Source organism: Eufriesea mexicana, unplaced genomic scaffold (genome assembly GCF_001483705.2).
Source record: "Eufriesea mexicana isolate 0111107269 unplaced genomic scaffold, ASM148370v2 scaffold481, whole genome shotgun sequence".
NCBI lineage: Eukaryota > Metazoa > Arthropoda > Insecta > Hymenoptera > Apidae > Eufriesea > Eufriesea mexicana.
In genome coordinates, this window is record NW_016908629.1 from 130,611 (window position 1) to 150,432 (window position 19,822).

General features: G+C 26.6%; 3 protein-coding genes across 6 annotated transcripts; 1 reads left to right on the top strand and 2 right to left on the bottom strand.

Annotated features, from left to right (window-relative positions):
- Nucleotides 1-756: 756 nt before the first annotated feature.
- On the top strand, nucleotides 757-7,087 carry LOC108545533 (uncharacterized). 4 transcript variants are annotated; one of them, XM_017897208.1, is made up of 7 exons: nucleotides 757-1,029; nucleotides 1,092-1,294; nucleotides 2,027-2,467; nucleotides 3,317-3,475; nucleotides 3,694-3,804; nucleotides 4,561-4,670; nucleotides 7,019-7,087. In XM_017897208.1, the coding sequence occupies exons 1-4, from the start codon at nucleotides 771-773 to the stop codon at nucleotides 3,380-3,382; spliced, it is 969 nt and encodes a 322-aa protein (XP_017752697.1). In that variant the 5' UTR covers nucleotides 757-770; the 3' UTR covers nucleotides 3,383-3,475; nucleotides 3,694-3,804; nucleotides 4,561-4,670; nucleotides 7,019-7,087. The 4 variants fall into 4 exon arrangements, with proteins under 4 accessions (XP_017752697.1, XP_017752698.1, XP_017752696.1 ...); XM_017897209.1 differs by lacking the exon at nucleotides 7,019-7,087 and having other exon boundaries at nucleotides 2,027-2,229; nucleotides 2,290-2,467; nucleotides 4,561-4,802; XM_017897207.1 differs by lacking the exon at nucleotides 7,019-7,087 and having other exon boundaries at nucleotides 4,561-4,802.
- On the bottom strand, nucleotides 6,590-10,762 carry LOC108545532 (mitoferrin-1). Its single transcript, XM_017897206.1, has 6 exons — nucleotides 10,689-10,762; nucleotides 9,636-10,422; nucleotides 7,732-8,014; nucleotides 7,311-7,535; nucleotides 7,007-7,214; nucleotides 6,590-6,855 (listed from the first exon to the last, which is right to left on the bottom strand). Exons 2-6 carry the CDS (start codon nucleotides 9,750-9,752, stop codon nucleotides 6,660-6,662), a joined length of 1,029 nt encoding a protein of 342 aa, XP_017752695.1. The 5' UTR covers nucleotides 9,753-10,422; nucleotides 10,689-10,762; the 3' UTR covers nucleotides 6,590-6,659.
- A 2,682-nt stretch (nucleotides 10,763-13,444) lies between these two features.
- LOC108545530 (biorientation of chromosomes in cell division protein 1-like 1) lies at nucleotides 13,445-19,810 on the bottom strand. The gene is made up of 3 exons (XM_017897201.1): nucleotides 19,583-19,810; nucleotides 15,537-19,309; nucleotides 13,445-13,603 (listed from the first exon to the last, which is right to left on the bottom strand). Exons 1-3 carry the CDS (start codon nucleotides 19,712-19,714, stop codon nucleotides 13,501-13,503), a joined length of 4,008 nt encoding a protein of 1,335 aa, XP_017752690.1. The 5' UTR covers nucleotides 19,715-19,810; the 3' UTR covers nucleotides 13,445-13,500.
- Between the last annotated feature and the right edge of the window lie 12 nt (nucleotides 19,811-19,822).

Consider the following 19,822-nt stretch of genomic DNA (forward strand, 5'->3'; position numbering starts at 1 on the left):
GTATTTTTACTAATGTACAAAATTATACCTATCGTTTTTTTACAGGATTTCTTGACTGAAAGATTTTATTTCTTTCATGTAGTTATAAAAACTGTATTTAGTATATAACAGTTGTTGTACCTCATATATTCTTTTTTACTTTCTAAAATCAAATTCTTCTATTTTCATACTATATTTCAACAAAGCCTGAATTCCACAAAGTAATTTTCTCCATATAAAGTTCTTTAATTTTTACCTATTTGAAGCTCTTATATTAATGTACTCTGGGATATTGTGATACCATTAAAAAATTTGTAGCATAAAATTTAGGACAAAAGTTCCATTTCATATTATATTCAATTACACATATTATTACATTACATTTTTATCTTAAGTTAAGTAAAATATTATAACAAATATTATAAATTCGCATCTTTCAATAGTTTTAATAATTATCATATTCTTCTAAACGTAATTTTTATAAATATCGTTATTACTTGCAATACATATTAATTATTTTCAAATTTTTCAAACTTTATATTATTTTAAATCAAGCATTCTTTCTTTTGTTTCTTTGTATCATCAATTATTTGTTATTCAGATAAAATATTAATTTGGGAAGGTTAACTCCCTCACAAAATTAATCTGTTCTTTGTAAATTATCTGTAGTGTTACAGCAAACTTTAAATATAAAAAATATGCGTAAGTCAGAACATTAAATATTTATTACATTTTTAGTACAACTTTGGATAGATAGAAGAAATAAAATTATTTCAGATCAAACAAGTACAATGTGTAATATAAAATTATGCTCGAATAATGATGTACCACCTTCGTCAGTAGTTCGCGCCTGTCTTGGACCGTCTTTGGCACAGGTGTTTTTTGACTATACACATCACGATACGATAAAACTGTTGGATGTGCTGACATCATTAAAAACATCAAAAACATGTTTCTCAATTCCATCCGACGATCCTTTACCCAAAAGTAAATTCGTACCACCGACAGATTATCAAATCATAAAAGCACTCGTACATCAAAATATATTAGGTAACGTTACAAAAGTATTAAACTTATTATATTTGACTATAAATTTTAAATAACACCGCTAGAAATCGGCGGAGCACTCTTGGAAGGTGTGAAGAAGCAAATCGAAGAGAGTCTGAAAGAAAAAGTAGAAAAGCAATCACGAGAAAAGTTTTATTTGTATCAAGCAAAGAAAAGGCGTGAAAACCAGTTATACGCTCAACAATTGCACGAAAAATACAACAATTATATTGAAACTGTTCGACACGAACTACAGAAACAGCTTGAAGTAACGATCATTATATTAGTACAAATAACTATTTATCCCTTTATATATAGATCACATCTTATTTTTATTTGAAATAATACTCTAAAAACGCTGTCAAACAAAATTTTTGTTTGCTTGCCTTGATAAGCTGATAATGTTTTTATTGCATACAGAAGCAATCAAGTTCATAATCTTACATTAAGCAATATCGAAGGAATTCGAGAGTGTATATTTATAGATAAAAATTATGTATGCGAGGAACATGGCAAAATTCATTGCAAATGATTATTTCTTTGAAATTACCTTTGTTCAAAATTAGATTAGCTTATATAACGATATTCTACCGGAAACGTTTAGTATATAATTGCATAACTTTAAATTACTTTACAATTGCTTTGCACGAGAATCATTGAGTGCTTCTTTATCTAACTGGAATAATATTTTGTACCTCGTGAAAGGAGAAAATATGATATATTTTATCTGAAAAAAAAAAGAAAAGAATTGAAATTGTAATTATTTTAAATACCGAGAAAATAAGAGTATTGCATTCTGTAGACAAAAATATCATTGACTTATCACTTTGTTTAAATAATATTTACATGTCCTTAGACTCGTCATGAAAATTAATTTGCATAAAAATTAGAAACAAAACATCGAATGGTATGTTAGAAAAAGATATATTGGTGGTGAATAATGCAGCCCTCTTCAAGGTTGTACAAATCTGTGACAGACAAAAATGATTTTACTGTTTAGAAAGAATGGTCCACGGCAGCCGAAGAATGTGCGAAAAACACTCAAAAAGCAGTTGTGCAAGAACGAATAAACGTGACCCACGAAATGATGCGAAAGATGCGTGCAGAAATGACTCACGTTGTGCAATCGCTGTATAAGGAATTTGAAGAATTATTTTGCGCGAAAAGGAATAACATAATTGCAGATTTCAATCAAATTATGAGGTTTATATCTGCGTGTTCGTTGATAATACTTATAATTAACCTGAATGAAAATTTGTACAGGGAGAAGCATGTAAAATTGAAAAAAGAAATGCAAGACTTCAAGGAAAAAGTGAACAAAGATTTGTATATCCAGAGGCGTCAGTTTGAAATGCAGAACACCGCAGATATAATTTATACCCTCTGTTTGGAACGGTTACGAAATAACAGGGAGAAGCATACTATGCATAAATACTTTGAGGTAACGAAGTTATTCGAATTTCGTTAGTTAGACACAAAGATATATTTCATACAAAATTATACATTAATATAGCAACAAATCAACGAATTTTATGAATTAATGGGCCGATTGAAAGACGTAATTATCATCATGCGGAAAGAAATTGTTAATTGTCATGCAGAGAAGATATTTTTAGAGGAAGAATTGTGTAAAGTTATTAAACAATTTCAAAAGTTTATTGATTATGTTTTTCATGCTATGCCGGGACAAGCAGATTATTTGTTACCATTAGAGTTACAACAACAGATTAGTTCAAAAAAGAATAAAGAAGAAAAAAATGAAGAAGTAAAAAAAAACGGTAGAATGACGAAAACATTACGAAATTATTATTATTAAACGTGCTTATAGGATACCTTGCACCGTTTAAATCTCGTTGAATGCAAAGTACCGTTAATTACATTATACGTATTCTGTTTCTTAAAAATAAAAGATGCAAATTTAGAAGATAAACTAAAACAAAAGGATAATAAATATTAAATGTTTGATAGAATAATTATAAACTTATTACATAATATTGAGAAGAAATACTAAATTTTTACAATGCTCATATTTTTATATAGAAAATCTTTATACGATATCAACGGAAGAAAATTGTTTATCACTTATAAAAACTAGTACTTAAAAAGTAAATAGCAAAATAAAAATTAACGAATTTTACATTAGATCATAAATAACGATATTCATTTACAAGATTTTGAAATAAAAATATACCTGATTCATTTTCCGCCTAAAAGAGTACTAATTCATTTCATCGTCACATATAAATATTATCCTTCTCGAAGGACGGTACCATTCTGGATCTCTTTGCAGACTCGATATACTTGGATGATAAAATTCACGCATCATAACAGATGTTTGCTCAAATTTACTGCGTGAAATAGGTGCATGATCTTTTAGACGCCATCCATATATCCAATTCGTGCAATCCGGATAGTAATAACGATTTTCTGGAACGTCTTTTAATCTAAAGTAATTAATGAGAATATTGCTATAAAATGTCATTCTTATCTATAGTTTTCAGTAGAAAAAGTTGAAATTGAAATAAATACTATATGAATACTGAAAGAAAGAAATGTAACATCAACCTTTTTTTATTCGGACAATATACTTAAATAATTATTTTGTTTTTACTATATTTACAAGAAATTGGTATTATATGTAAAACCTTTCATAAATATAATTTTCAGCCGTGATAAAACTTGGAGCGTCTTCGTACAGAATGGCTCTTACTTGCGGGTCGATGGGTTTCATTATGTTCATATTGATAGAGCCATCGGGTTCAAGTGGTCTCCAATTTGGTAAGCATTTCAAATGCATCTGAAAAACAGAAAATCTTGCCCAATTTTCACTATACAACAAACACGAATAATCTATTATATATAGTGTAGTTACGTACGATGTCCATACTTGCTTGTTTTCCTGGTTCATATTTTGGCGGCAATTTTATTTTTTCCGTTTTTCCCAAATGATCTAATAATTTTTGTTGATTCTTCAAAAACCATCTAATACGAGTATTTTCTTCTTTTTGTATCATTGCAGTGTGAAATGCTTGACAACGAGTATCACAAATTCCTCTAGTTGACATGATTTAGTTTTATTATGTACTTAATAGTTTATATAGAATCGTAACCAAAATATGAATATAAGCCAATTGATTTAAGTGAAAACTACATTTATAAAGAATTTTTAACATATCATGACTCTGAAATAAGATTACATTTTACTGTGATGCTCTAATGTTTCATTAATGCAATAGGCAAAAAAGATATTTTCTTGACCTTTTTCATATTTTATACAATTATTTTATTTACATCATTCTTACATGTAATACGTTTTACAGCATACCATTCAATTACTTTTTAGTGGGCTAACATTATATACTTATGCAATAATATCAGAGCATTGTTTTACACATATATAAATTGATACAAAAAAAGAAAAGAAAAAAAAAGGAGTAAATTTAACAGACAAAAGATGTTATATTACGAACATTAACATAAAAGAAAAAAAAAAAAGAAAAGAAAAGAAAAATGATTCAACCATTAATTTTTCAGGTTGATAAAAATCGATTGATCATCGTGAATTCTGCAAACGTATGTAAAATCAAATTTTGGAGATAATAACAAAAACTGGGCGGCTGACATTACTTTTTACTCTATTCAAAGTGAGTATTTATTTAAACAATTAAAGAGAATATACAATTAAATTTTGCGCGATAATTAAATTTGAAAGATGTGACTGTAAATGCAAAATGTACATTTATTAAATATCGGACACCATATAAACATATGTTATTTATTCGGAACGTTAGCATTTTATACATATAACACGTATATGTATATTTATGTGCATAGGTTAATTTACCTATCAAATTTTATTACAAATTTTTTCTTTTTATTATAAATCATATCTTTACATCATAAAAATAATTTAAATATTTTGTCTTTTTTTTTTGTTTTTTGAAAAAAAGATTTTACTTAAAATATTTATAAAAAGAGTATACGTTTTTACACGCAAAAGAATTAGTGATATATTTTGCGACGTCAAATAATGATATACCGGTAACGATGAAGAATAATAAATAAATAAATATGGCGTGAAGTATGAGTTTTCATGTGATATTACTCCCTCTTAAAGTCAACATCAAATGACCCAGTAATCACAGCCATAGGAAGCAATATTGTGATACATTATAACTTTTGGATGCATTGTCATTTATATTACAAGCTGACTAAGGAGCAATTCTTAATTTGTACTTGTTTAATCAAGCGAATTGTACTTGTTGCACAATAACATTGCCGTTTTCTGTATTTCTAACTTATTCCTTCATACTGTACATACTCACATAATATTAACTTATCTACACTGTTCTACAAGCTAGTCTATAGTTTTCTATACCTTTTTACGCAAGACTTATCTAACATTTCATTAACATATGAGTAAATTAAAAATTTTCAAATTAAATTTCAAATTCGACTTGATTATGTTACATACACTTTTTCACTGATCATTTTTTTCATGCATCTTGCTGTCTTCCTTTTAAGTTAAGAATATGATACAATATTAAATATGCTATTTAATCTAATTAACTATTCAAGTGGAGAATACTTAAAATTAATGTTACTAAAAAATTTCTGCTTATATTATCATTTGTTTATAACTCAAACAATATTACTGTGCGGTATTTAAGTGAAATATTTTCAACAGTTTTCTTCTATATAAAATATGTGTATATTCTTTTGGTTCAAAATTACATATAGTTCACTTTGATAGATGATTATTGTAACATTTCAATTTTTTTTATACATCATGTACTTTGTAGGACACTGGAAATACATTTACGCAAATAAACCATAACATAAATTATTTCATAACAAGAGTATACAAACTATTTCATAAATACATTGAACATAATATACATATAATTTACCGCTATATTTGTTGCTTATTGCATTTATAAAATAATTTTTTTTTCTAATTATTATAATAAATATTACTCCATATGAACAGTACTGCAGATGATAACACATTTAATTATTTTTGTATATCAGACAGCAGTCACCTATACTAATATTAATATTTTATCTGTGAAGTAATATTACTAATTAATAATTTCGTTTTGTTAGTTTTTCAAAATTATACGTCATTATTTATTTTGTTCAATAAAATATGATTTTAATATGATTTTAATGATGTGAAATATGATTTTATAGTATTAAGAAAAACAACTGATTTTGTTATACACAATTCTTTGCTTTATATTTTCTATCAGTTAATGTCCTAATTGATTAAAAACCTTGTTTGTAGATTACTACTTGTTCTTTAACATATTAAAAAATACAGTCATCATATTGTAGTTGGTTTACATTATTTAAAACTGTCATATGCTAAGAAGTAACTTAAGAAATTTTCTTAATACGTTTTTTTCATTCTGTTGAGTTCGTGTCCTGCACTTAGCTCAAAATGGATTTTCGATTGTATATATATTCATTTGTTATGAATTATTATACACATATAATAATGCTGTAGTAACAGATGAATCAACGACATATCATTGATAAACTTTCTAAATATGAAAAAACGGATACTTTGCTCACCATTCGATAGTTCTTTAATGCAATTTAAATGGTGTGAATAAAGGATTCAAAAATACCTAACTTGTAGTCACATCAAGTAATATTGAAGTTGGAGCATTTTGGTTAAGATATACACTCACATCTTGAACATGACTAGTCCTAGTAGAAGAACCTTGGTTATGATTTATTCCACTTGAAAAATCAGTTTCAATTTCTAATCCACGATATCCATCATCTTGTTTTTCATGAAGTATATATTTAAAAAACTCATACCTATATAAATAATAAATATATTATTAAAATACTTATCACATTAATTTTTTTGTTATTATTTACTGTAAATTTATTAACGTATTATTAATATATTTTCTTTTTTTTTTTAAATAGTATTAAATACTATTATTATTGTATCTTATTTACTTACGTTGACCAACAGATAGTGGTTGCAGGCATTTGATAAAGAACACGAGCATTTAGTCCACGAAAATAACCACGTAAACCACCGTATCTATAAACTGTTTTAAAAGCATCTATCATGCCTTGAGTCTGCACACCACTTTGTGTATTTAGAAGTGTTTTACAAACATCTAAAGGCGTTGTGACTGCAGCAGCAATAGCTCCTGCTAATGCACCTATAATTTATATATTTTCTTTCTATAGTTCTACTATATAAGTAAGATTTAAAATATATAATATAGAATATTTTCTTCTAAAAGATATATACACACCTGATATCATATGTGCTATAGGATTATAAATGTGATCAGGGTTCGTAAAAACTTGTGCAATTTCATAAGTAATAAAATGAATCATCTGGAAAGGCACATTCATAGTCAATTGTGTCGTGTAACTTCTATAGAATGCGTATACACCTTCATTTTTATATATATTTCTTATACATGTTGCAACATTTCGATAAGGAGAGTTATACATTTGCAACCGCTGTTTGACCACTGGAATAAGATAATTTTATTCTTCATTGGATAAAATTCTAAAAATTATGAACCATATTTAGCTCTTTGTTTCAAAAAAAAAAATAGAAGGAATCATGCTTTCCATACTTTAAAACACATACATATGTGTAACAGATAAATTATATAATAAATGAATAATTCATTTACTTTTGTTAATAAATTTAAAATGTTTTACCTTCTGCTGGATTCATTATACCATCATGCAGTAGTGTTGCCACACAACCGGCAGTTCCATATACAGCTACATTTAATTCGGGATGTGTTCTTGAACTTAAGAGTCTATTTTTAACAAATTCATAACATGAAAAATATAATGCATGTGCTGGACCAGCTCCTACAACCACTGCAGTTATACCACGAATTGGTCTCAAGAAACCTTCTTGTTGTATCATTTTTCTCAAAACTGTTCTTACTCCACCACCTCCAGTTGAAGACGGTGTTAATGCTTGCATTCTTGTCTAAATATAAATAAAATAAAAAATACATCCATATAAATAAATAACACTTATTTGTTAATTAAATTTTGTTATATTCTTTAGAAGTAAATGTTATTTCACATAAATAATTTAAAATATTAATTACATGTGAACATATAAGAAAGAATTTTAGAATAAAATAACACAAATAATTAAAAAAATTCAAACTTCATAATTATTTTAATATTTTAAAATGATTACTTGATAATGAAAAAGAATATAAATGTACTAAAATAGTCTTAAAACCATGACTTGCAATTATTTACAGATACAATCATTTTTAACTAATTGCATTTTAATTATTATATGTAAGCCACTAAAAACATGAAATTAGAATAATAAATGCAATGATGAACATGATAATATTTTATAATTGATATAAAAGGTAAAGAACAGTTCAGTTAAAATTTCATTTTTGTAATATATTATTCATATTATATAAATTTTCATGTATATTTATATGTTTTAATTTACATTACATTTACATTACATTGTAATTGTATTTTTTAACAATTAGATGTAAAAGTAACTACTAATATAGATTGTAGGTTGAAAAGAAAACCAGAAATAGAACCTACTGCAACAGTGCTAAGAAATATGTTATATAATAAATGTTTGAAACTCATGTTCTATTTAATTATTTTGTGTTAAAGTTTTTAGACTGTCAATATTTTGCAGTATTATCAAAATATAAATATAATCTTTTATTGTTTATATACATTTGATCATTTAACATTTAATAAAATACCTTTATGTATATATATTATAACATCATATATAAATTAGATACTGCAGTTGTTTATATTATAATACATAAATAAATAAAATTTTGTAAAATATGTACTTAAAAGCAAGTTTGTAAATGATAAAAAAGTATTGAATCATACATTTTAATGATAAAAAGGGATCATGAAAAAATAATGTTTATATATTTATAAATTAATTAAAAACAATTAAGTAGAGAGTAGAGAGTTTATTTTTTATTACACAAAATCTGTTTTATTTATCACTATTAGTTAACATAATTTCATTATTATTTAATTATGTAAATAGCTAAAGTTACAGTAGCAGCAATGTTTTGTAATATAATAATAAATTATACATTTGCCAGTTTAATAAGTATTGAAAAATAGTAAACAACTATTACAGAACATTATTGCTAAATCATGTGATGACTAATTCAGTCGTTTGTAAATTCTAAGAATTGGTACCTGGAAACAATTATGAAATTATCTTGCTTAAACTGATTGCACAATAATTTTGTAACTGTGATGTAAAGCACGAAATTTTATGATCAAATGTTAATATCTTACGAAGACTAATTATAGTTACCTTAAAATTTTAAGTATTTCGCTATTTAAGATTACAACTATCATATACGCGAACCCTAATTTCTAGGTTCCGACGAGGAAAAAAATTAAATTCAAAGAATTGTCTTCGAATATCACATTTATTACTATTCAAAAACCGTGCAATTTGCAATGTCATGGTATCAAATGTCATTGAATTTTATTAGAATGCGGCGGAAATTAAATTCCATGAGACGGTAGTTGAGGTTATGTAAAATACCTTAGAAAAAATGTGCGAGAAATAAAGCTATTACCTTAACACTGTCAAGTGGATACATCACACAATGTTCCATAATTCCGGCGAATGCACCTGCTGTCATGTGCACAGCCACAGAAGACGTAGGCAAAGTCTCATAAACTTCCGCATTCATATTTTCTGAAGATGTTTAACGCAATTTCCAGTTCACGGCTTTAAAACGCCGCAATTTCTGTATGCACTCTTTTGAAGCAGACAACACGCTTTTGGCAATAATTGATGCCAAATTACTGTTTATGTAGCAACATTTGCTTCGTAATCGTCGAAACATTCATTCAAAAGGTTATAAAAATAATATTCGTTTTCTCGAAATAATGAAATGTAATCGTACTCGTTGATCGTATCTTAATGGAACCGTATTGAAATTGAAAAGGCTGCTACCCCCGATAAGTAAATTTACAATGTATAGTCCCCTCCAGGTATTTGTGCCGCAAACAAATTATATTTGCTTACACTACTTTCTTGAAATACAGGGACACATGGCATTTACGTCTGATTGTTTATTCGAATCGTTACGGAACTCGATACATACTGGCATTCTTCGCGATACGGTTACGGATCGTCATACATTCATTCAATGAGGTTAGGTTCACGCGCACGTGTTACGCATGCGTCATATTCAACCACGTGGTTGGTGCGTGTAGTATGTACGCAGCAGTAGTGAGCTTAATAAGTAGTCTGATCACTGTACAAGCATTCTATGCATGTATAGTACGGTATATAGTTTGAATGATATAGAGTGCTCGTAAAATCAATTGAGCCTAAAAGTACAAGTGTTTCGACTTCTGAAACAGTAATATGAGATATTTATATGTAGAAATAAAGCATTCCAGAATCAGTACTATACGATATCAATTTGAAATGAGTTTTTCCATTTTTAAGCATTGTTGACAATGATTTACGAAAGGTTAAAGTTTTTTTTTAATGTTTGAAATATTAAACGGAATTTAATGGGAGTACATTGCTAACAAGTAGTAATAAATAAAATAAATTGAAATTCAAAATTGAGCAACAATTTTTTTCGTTTTATTACTTAATGTTAAATACCTACAGATAAAAATTGCAGCCGTTCCTGAGTGTCGACGACTTCAATAGTGTCATTTCGGCATCAATTGAAGATCATTGAATCTTTCAATGTAATTGCAAAAATTAAAAGCTTTTCCTGCTTCTTTAAGTTGATAAAACCTTTATCTTTAAGTCGATAAAAGTTATCTCAAATGTTTATCATTTAAGCTTACTGCACCTGATAACGATTCCTCAACCTTCTCTGTTAATTTTAAAATGTAATTAACGTGCAAATCGTCAAATATATATGCAAAGAAGCTTTTTTTGTCAATGTTAAATAAAAAAGAATTTATTTAACATTTATTAGTTGCATATTAAATTACTACATATTTAAAATAAAAATGATATTTTATGTAATTAGAGTTAAATTTGATACTAATCGTATTTACTTACTTTTCTTCATTTAATATGAAGAAATCTATTACATAGTACAGGTAAATTATCACTGTTATTGAAAAATGCTGTTTGATTTGGATTTCATGCTTTATAAAATTCTATAGAGGATTCCACAACAATCTAGACAATGCACGTGTTTTAAAAACGTGATTGCGTTACGTAGCGTATGACAAACTGTTCACATATTGTTCTATTTATAGAAAATATCGTGATTGCGAGCTATCGTATACACATTGTGAAGCTTTTCCAAGATGATTTAATCGAACAAGTTATATTGAATTGTTTTTTTTTTATATCTGTAAAGATACAATTTATGACATAATGGTTTGAATAATACATAAGGGTCTTTGCTCGTATTGCATATGGATTACATGGAGCCGATTAAACGACAAGGTCGACCGATATTCTTCCTCATGAATTGAAAGAAAACATGATGATTTGACAAATATAATTGCAACTTCTAACATATAACTTGATGAATTATTTAATCATTAATTTCATATATCGGGTATATTTCATATGTTCTTTATGGTTAAACATTCCATAATATTATCGGTATATGCACGTGTATATATGTAATTTCATATCATTGTCATTATTTACAATGTTTATCAGATAATATTCTTTAAATGTATTGTTTACTAATTTTAATTCAGGAAATTTCTGTTGAAACATGATTGAAATATACGGAATAATGACTACACCATATATGTACTATGACTTCTTGCTTAATTATCTAAAATTAAAGGAAGGATTTAAATATTTATGGACCGTTTAACATGTATACAAAATGTCGCTTTATTTTAAAGCAATTATAGTAGTAATAGGTTTTATAAATTGTTAGTTATTATATTACATATGGCAATAAATATTTTAAAAAGTTGGAAAAAATATTCTACAGTATTTTCACAGTAATAAAGTGTAATGTACTTTTGTTTTATATACATATTTATACAAACTTATGCATGTACAGAATAAAGAACACGCTTATTAATAAATGTAACATTCTTTGTAAAAATTTAACATTATGATTTTTAAGTTTTGGGTGAAAAGTGTGATGCTATGCAATGGATGATTCCTTTGCATTGCAATTTTTTGATGTTTTTATTCTATATTAACAAAAAAAAACCTGAAAACTATTGTTTATTTTTTTTGACATCACAGTGCAGTTGATCTCAATTTCTACCACCCTTGTCAAACATAAGTGCAAAAAATTTATTAGTAGAATATATCACGCAATATAAACTATATTATTATTTCTAGGAATCATACATTATCAGTGTGTAAGGAAATTGTCCAGAAGCTGTAACAATTCCTTCCCTTTTAATTTCATCAAGATTACAATATTCTTATGCACATTTTTTATCAACATATAAACTTTGATAAATAATAGCTTAAAAGAAAATTACATTTATGTAAAATTCTTGTAATTATATATAAAACTTACATTTTGAGTAATGTATTTGTGTCAAATAATGTATATATGATAATTATTTAACTTGTAATCTTATTAATATATTCTGTACTTTTGCAATGTACATATATATTAATGAAAATTGCACACTATTAATTGCAGTTTTGTGTATTTTTTATAAGAAGTTGAGCTTTATACAAAAATTTTAATATAAGCAATATGAAAAAATATTAACTATCCCACATTCTTTCTCTTTTTTTATAAATAAAGACTACTTAAGTATATAGTACTCAATATACTTAATAAGTAACTTAAACATACATTATTCACAAAAATTTATACATGTCCTTCCTTGAAAAAATAAAATTTTACAGTGAATTTTAATGAAATTTAATAACTATACAATTTAATTTAATACATGTACATACTTCACATTTTGTTCACTTTTTTTGAAATTTTTGAAGTACTGTATGCTTTATTGTTTCTGAAATAAGTATCTTTAAAAAATGCATATTTTTATTTAAAAATAGTTTTCAAGTGTGTATTTTGTTAATACTGCATTCGATTGAATATTTCTACATATTACTCAATTACTTACTCAAATTATAACATCACCTAAGAATTCTTTAAAAATATATTTAGTATTTATTCTAGTTAAATGCAATGCCAATTTATTTTTAAAAATTTATGGTAAATTAAAAAGTCATCAATCTATACAAAACTTACACTGTGCTAATGCAATATATATTTAAAAAAATGTTAAATATATTAATTGGAAAATAAATTTTTAGAATAAATTTTAAAGATACTATATGCGTAATATTTTACAGATTTTTTCTTGGTCACATCAGTATTTTATATTATTTAAAGTTTAAAAATATCTGATTTAAATATAATGTAGAATGTGTTACTAGAATCAACAACTAGGACTTCTTTTTTGTATTATATAAAGTAAAACAATTCAACACCTGAAACTACAGATTACTAGCTATACCTGATTAGATCTCCTACTTCTGCGAGAAGAACTTGAAAATAATGGACGTGGTTTGTATAAGTCATCACTTGAATAACGCTGACTGCTTCTATGCCGGCTGTAATTATATAATAAACTAGTTATGGTATGAATAGTGAAGATGTATTAACCCTTTGAATACTGAATACTTGTGGCCTATACGGTCCGTACGGACGGCGCGCGGCTAGCGCTGACGATCGCTGCGGACGGAATACTTTTTCGCTAGACTGTACTCTGTTGATTAACTATTCAAGGCGCAAATAGTAATAAGTTATAGACATTGACGAGACATTGTTTGTATTTGTTTACTGCTGTTACTGAGGAATGCATCTGTATTTATCTCACACAAAAGTAATTGTAATATTTCTATGCAGGTGATCGAAAAAATTGACAAACGCATATATGCGCCTTCAGTCCATGCCGGCAATTTAAACTAAACGCATATATGCGTCTATAGTCCACACCGATAGCTTTCGCCAGACGCATATATGCATCCATAGCGCTCAAAGGGTTAATATTTTAAACAGAGTATTTTAATGTTACAAAAAATATGTAGATTCAATTTTTTACATTATATATTTTATATAGCTTGTTGATTTTTGATATATCAATAACTTCTGGGTAACTTGACAAGTTTTTTCATAAATAGGAACCTTAAAAAAAATTTTTAATAAATATAAGCATAATATTTTTAATTTGTTACATGTATTTGCAAAAATAAAAAATTTGTTTAAAAGTTACAAAAAATTTCTGATTAAAACATTTTATCCTACAGTAAAGAATAATAGAAGAAATAAGTACTTAAAAAAAATAAAAAAAAATAAAAGAAATAAATAATTGTTCAACATACCTTTTATCTTCTTTAATTAGATTTGAAGAAGGTATTTTTTCACTGGTTGCAGATACATCACTCTCAGGACTCAAAGGCATTACAAAATTTTCTCCATTTAAAAGTCCTTGTGGAGCACATATATTTGCTTGAAGTCTTTGTTTTTTAGGTATTAATTTTCTTTTTTTTATATTATTTAATGCTTCTTCATTAGATAAATTCAGTACTTTTTTATGACCATCGTTGTTATTATTTGAATTATTTAATAATATATCTGTTAATGGGCTAGATGAGTGTTTCCGTTTTGGTAAAGGTGGTGCCATAGCTTTTGGCATTGAAGAGACAACTTGTCCTCCTAAACTCTCTATTATGTCTTCTAAAGAACTATTTTTTACTAATTCCAGTGATTCTAAGAAATTAGAGAATTTCTCCGATTTTTCATTATCGGCTTTAAAGTAACGACAATATTCATTATCTTCAGTTTCCATTGATGTGGATTCTATTGCCTGCAGTTCCTCTTTAACTTTTATAATGCAGTCTCCATCAGTTACATATCTATTTAAATTGGAAAGACTCTTATTTTGAGCATTCTGAGAAACATCTTCATTTATAAATTTTGATGTTGTAGGTATTTCTATACTTCTATTATTATTTGAACAAGTTACATCTTCTGTACTTGTACTACTTGACATTAGGTGTTCCTTTTTTTCATTTATGTCTGTTTTATTGGTATTAACACTAAAATAGTTACTTGATTCTTGAAATGTTATATATTCTTCTAATTTAGATGTACTAGTTTCTTGCTGTGTTTCTTTTTTAGAACATGTTTCCATAGAATCATTAATTTATATTTTAAACAGAGTATTTTAATGTTACAAAAAATATGTAGATTCAATTTTTTACATTATATATTTTATATAGCTTGTTGATTTTTGATATATCAATAACTTCTGGGTAACTTGACAAGTTTTTTCATAAATAGGAACCTTAAAAAAAATTTTTAATAAATATAAGCATAATATTTTTAATTTGTTACATGTATTTGCAAAAATAAAAAATTTGTTTAAAAGTTACAAAAAATTTCTGATTAAAACATTTTATCCTACAGTAAAGAATAATAGAAGAAATAAGTACTTAAAAAAAATAAAAAAAAATAAAAGAAATAAATAATTGTTCAACATACCTTTTATCTTCTTTAATTAGATTTGAAGAAGGTATTTTTTCACTGGTTGCAGATACATCACTCTCAGGACTCAAAGGCATTACAAAATTTTCTCCATTTAAAAGTCCTTGTGGAGCACATATATTTGCTTGAAGTCTTTGTTTTTTAGGTATTAATTTTCTTTTTTTTATATTATTTAATGCTTCTTCATTAGATAAATTCAGTACTTTTTTATGACCATCGTTGTTATTATTTGAATTATTTAATAATATATCTGTTAATGGGCTAGATGAGTGTTTCCGTTTTGGTAAAGGTGGTGCCATAGCTTTTGGCATTGAAGAGACAACTTGTCCTCCTAAACTCTCTATTATGTCTTCTAAAGAACTATTTTTTACTAATTCCAGTGATTCTAAGAAATTAGAGAATTTCTCCGATTTTTCATTATCGGCTTTAAAGTAACGACAATATTCATTATCTTCAGTTTCCATTGATGTGGATTCTATTGCCTGCAGTTCCTCTTTAACTTTTATAATGCAGTCTCCATCAGTTACATATCTATTTAAATTGGAAAGACTCTTATTTTGAGCATTCTGAGAAACATCTTCATTTATAAATTTTGATGTTGTAGGTATTTCTATACTTCTATTATTATTTGAACAAGTTACATCTTCTGTACTTGTACTACTTGACATTAGGTGTTCCTTTTTTTCATTTATGTCTGTTTTATTGGTATTAACACTAAAATAGTTACTTGATTCTTGAAATGTTATATATTCTTCTAATTTAGATGTACTAGTTTCTTGCTGTGTTTCTTTTTTAGAACATGTTTCCATAGAATCATTAATTTTTTCTGCTCTTATCAAATTGCTGTTTGTTTCTTCTATTGCAGAAGGTAATGATTCTTTATTTTGTAAGTCTTCAACTTCTTCATTTTCAGATAGTTTTGTCTGAGTATTAGAACTTGATTGTTGAGCAGATTCTTCTTCTGTTTTATTCAAAAGTGCTTCAATTAATGATTTCTCTATACGCAGTTCCATATCTGACAATCTTAATTTTAGATTAGAATGTGTTTCCAATAAATCTTTTGTACCAACTTCAGTTTGTAACATTATTATTGATCTTTCTTCTAATGTTAGATTAGTATGTTTCTCAGGATATGGTTCTTCATATTCTTCATCTGGTATTTCTATTATTTGAACACGTTCCTCATCTGGCATACTTTCGAAATTATCATTATTTACTGTATTTGATTGTATTGGTTGTTCTATTTTTTGTATAAATTTCTTTTCTAATTTTTTATTTTCTTTAAGTTTTTGTTTCTCTATTTGTTTTCTAATTTTCATTAATTTCTTGGCTTCATGTATATTTTTTGCAAATTTTGGTTTCTTTACTTTCATTTCTCCTGAAATGCTATTATCTTCTCCTGGTATTGCTCGTTTTTTTAAGGGTAAATTAACATAATTAAATTCTAATTCTTGTTTGACGTGTGTTTCATAATTACTAGTGCTGTCTGTTTTATATTCTGTATGTAATTCTGTTTCTCTGTCCATTACAGAACTTTGTTGTTCTAATGATAATTTTAAATCACTTGTATGAACTTCTTCAATATTGTCTGATGTTTCACTACCAGAATTACTCATATGGTTTGTTTCTTTAGAAAAAGTTGATGTACTTGATTTACTGCTTGCAATATTAGAACTAGAACTACTAGATTGTGAGCTTTTACTGCTTGATCCATTTGAACCATCTCTGTCTGTAGAGCGTCGATCATTAGAATTCCTTCTTAAACTAGAATGATCATCTTTTGGCTTGGACTTTTTTTCTTCTCTTCGCCTTTTGTCTTTATGTTGTAAATCATTTTTACTATCTCTTTTACTATCTAATTTCTCGTTTCGAGTTGCGCTTTTACTTTGCGGGTAGTTTTTGGCGTCTTTTTTGCCGTTTAATTTCTCACTACTTGATTTAATATCTTTTCGTATTTCAGATTTTTCTATTTTTTCTTCCTTTTCATTTTTTATAAATTTCTTTATATCTTGTTTTTCTAATTTTTCTGTTGCTTCTGATTTTATACTGAGATGGTTTTTAGACTTTATATAATCTTTAGAAATACGTCTTTCATCTCGTTTATTCTTATCTTTGTCTTTTGGTTCACTTTTTTTTTCTTTTCCATCAATAATTTTGTCAAATGCTTTAACAGTTTTGATGTCATGAGAACTTGATGAGGAATTTCTAGATGAACTTTTATGTTCCTTTTTATAAAGTTTCTTGTCTTTTGGAGAATCCTTTTTATCTTTATTTTCTTTGTTTGATTTTAATTCTTTATTGTCTTTATTCAATTTTTCCTTTTCTGTTAATTCTTTCTTTTCTCTAAGTTCTCTAATTTTTTCTTTGTATAGATCTTTTAGATCTTTCCCTTCTTTACTGATATTATCTTTCTTGTCTGTTTCTCTTATCTTATCTTCCTTTACTTTAGTATTGATATCTTTTTCTGCATCTTTTATTTTTTCTATACTGTCTCTTGGTTGATCATTTTTATCTTTAATTTTATTTTTATCATATTTATCATACTTTGAACTACTATGACTTCTTTCTTTCTTTTTATCACTATTTCTATCTCTATGATGTTTTCCATCTTTCACATAATTTTTATCTTTTGATTTTGATTTGGATTCAGTGTCCTTGCTTTTTTCTTTATTATTTTTATGTTCATATTTATCTTTTATACTACTGTCTGTAGCATCACGAGAATTTTCTTTAGATGATAAATTGTTTTTAATATTTTTAGAATCTTTAACATCTTGTATATCTTTAGTTTTATTTAATTCAAAAATATTTTTATTACTTTTATTTTTACTAGTTTCATATTCTTTGACAATTTTAAAATTGTCTTTATTATTTTTAACATCACATTTATCTTTATTGAAATCATCTTTCAATACATCGTGTATTGGTGTTGATGCATGATTAGAAGATCCAAAGTCAGTTACAATTGATAACCGAGAATCAGAAGAAACTTTACTTAGCTGTGAATCTTGGTTACTATAATCGAAATTATCTCTTGATAATTCATTACAAAAATCAGGACTTCTAGATCTATGGCTAGTTAATTCTGATATACCTGATAAATGTGAATCATTAGAGTTGTTAGATTCATTTAAATTCATAATATCAATTGGTTCAAAAGTAGGACTATCTTCTTCATCTTCTTCTGTTTTATCATCTGATTTTCCAGATATATTTAAATTTAAAATACTACCAGTCTTATTAAAAATTTTATCACTTTCATCTAATGCTTTCTCTTCAGAAGAAATTTGTCCATTTTCAGATATATTATCTTTATCTTTTTCATTGAAAATTTCTTCCTCTTGGAATTTTTGTTCATTAACTAATTTTATGTCTTTCTTTATTTCTAAATCTTCCATTGCATCCACAGATTCCAAAGATACATCTTTTAAACTATTTTTATCAGATTCTGGCGAAACAGGATCTAAATCTTTGGGTAACAAATCTTTAAGGCCACATGCACCATTTTTTTCTTTTGCCTTAGGTCTTTCTATGCCTAGAAACTTGTATACTACATCTTCAATTTGAGTCATAAAAACAGAATATACTTTTGGATTTACTACTTGATCTACTATGCGTTCTACACCAGCATCTAAATATGGAGCTTCGTGTATGTGTTTTCGTAATGTTTCTCTCAATTGGTTTTTGTTTAAATCTGGTTTCCATGATTGTTTACTCAGAAAAGAATTTACAGATCCTTCAACTCTTGTACGTAAATTTTGATATGCTGGCTACAATAAGAATGATACAGATTATTAGATATATCATGTATATCTATAATTATACGTAGATGAAAACAAGAGTTTCAAAAACTAAATTTTTATTGAAGAATTTTTAGTATATAATATGTATACAAATATAGTATTTAAAAAGCATAGCTATATATTGCTTTATTAATGACTGTATCATAATTCAACAATAATGTTTAAAATAATTGTGTAAATATTTTTATCATTATATGAGGTTTCAATAATAAATTTATTGTTTCAATAAATGTTACATACCTTCGTATCAACATCAGCGATACATTCTTTACGAAATTGATCAAAAATTCCTTGAGATTTAACTTCTCCCACAATGTGATCTACTAATCGTGGATCACCTGCCAATAACGTATTGGGTAAACCCAATTCCATGATAAATAAATTATTCAAAATGATTGTAATTCACTTGAATATTAAACAATCATTCATTTTCACTGACGAAGTCATCCCGTAAAACAGTACGCAGCCATAGTCTTGATT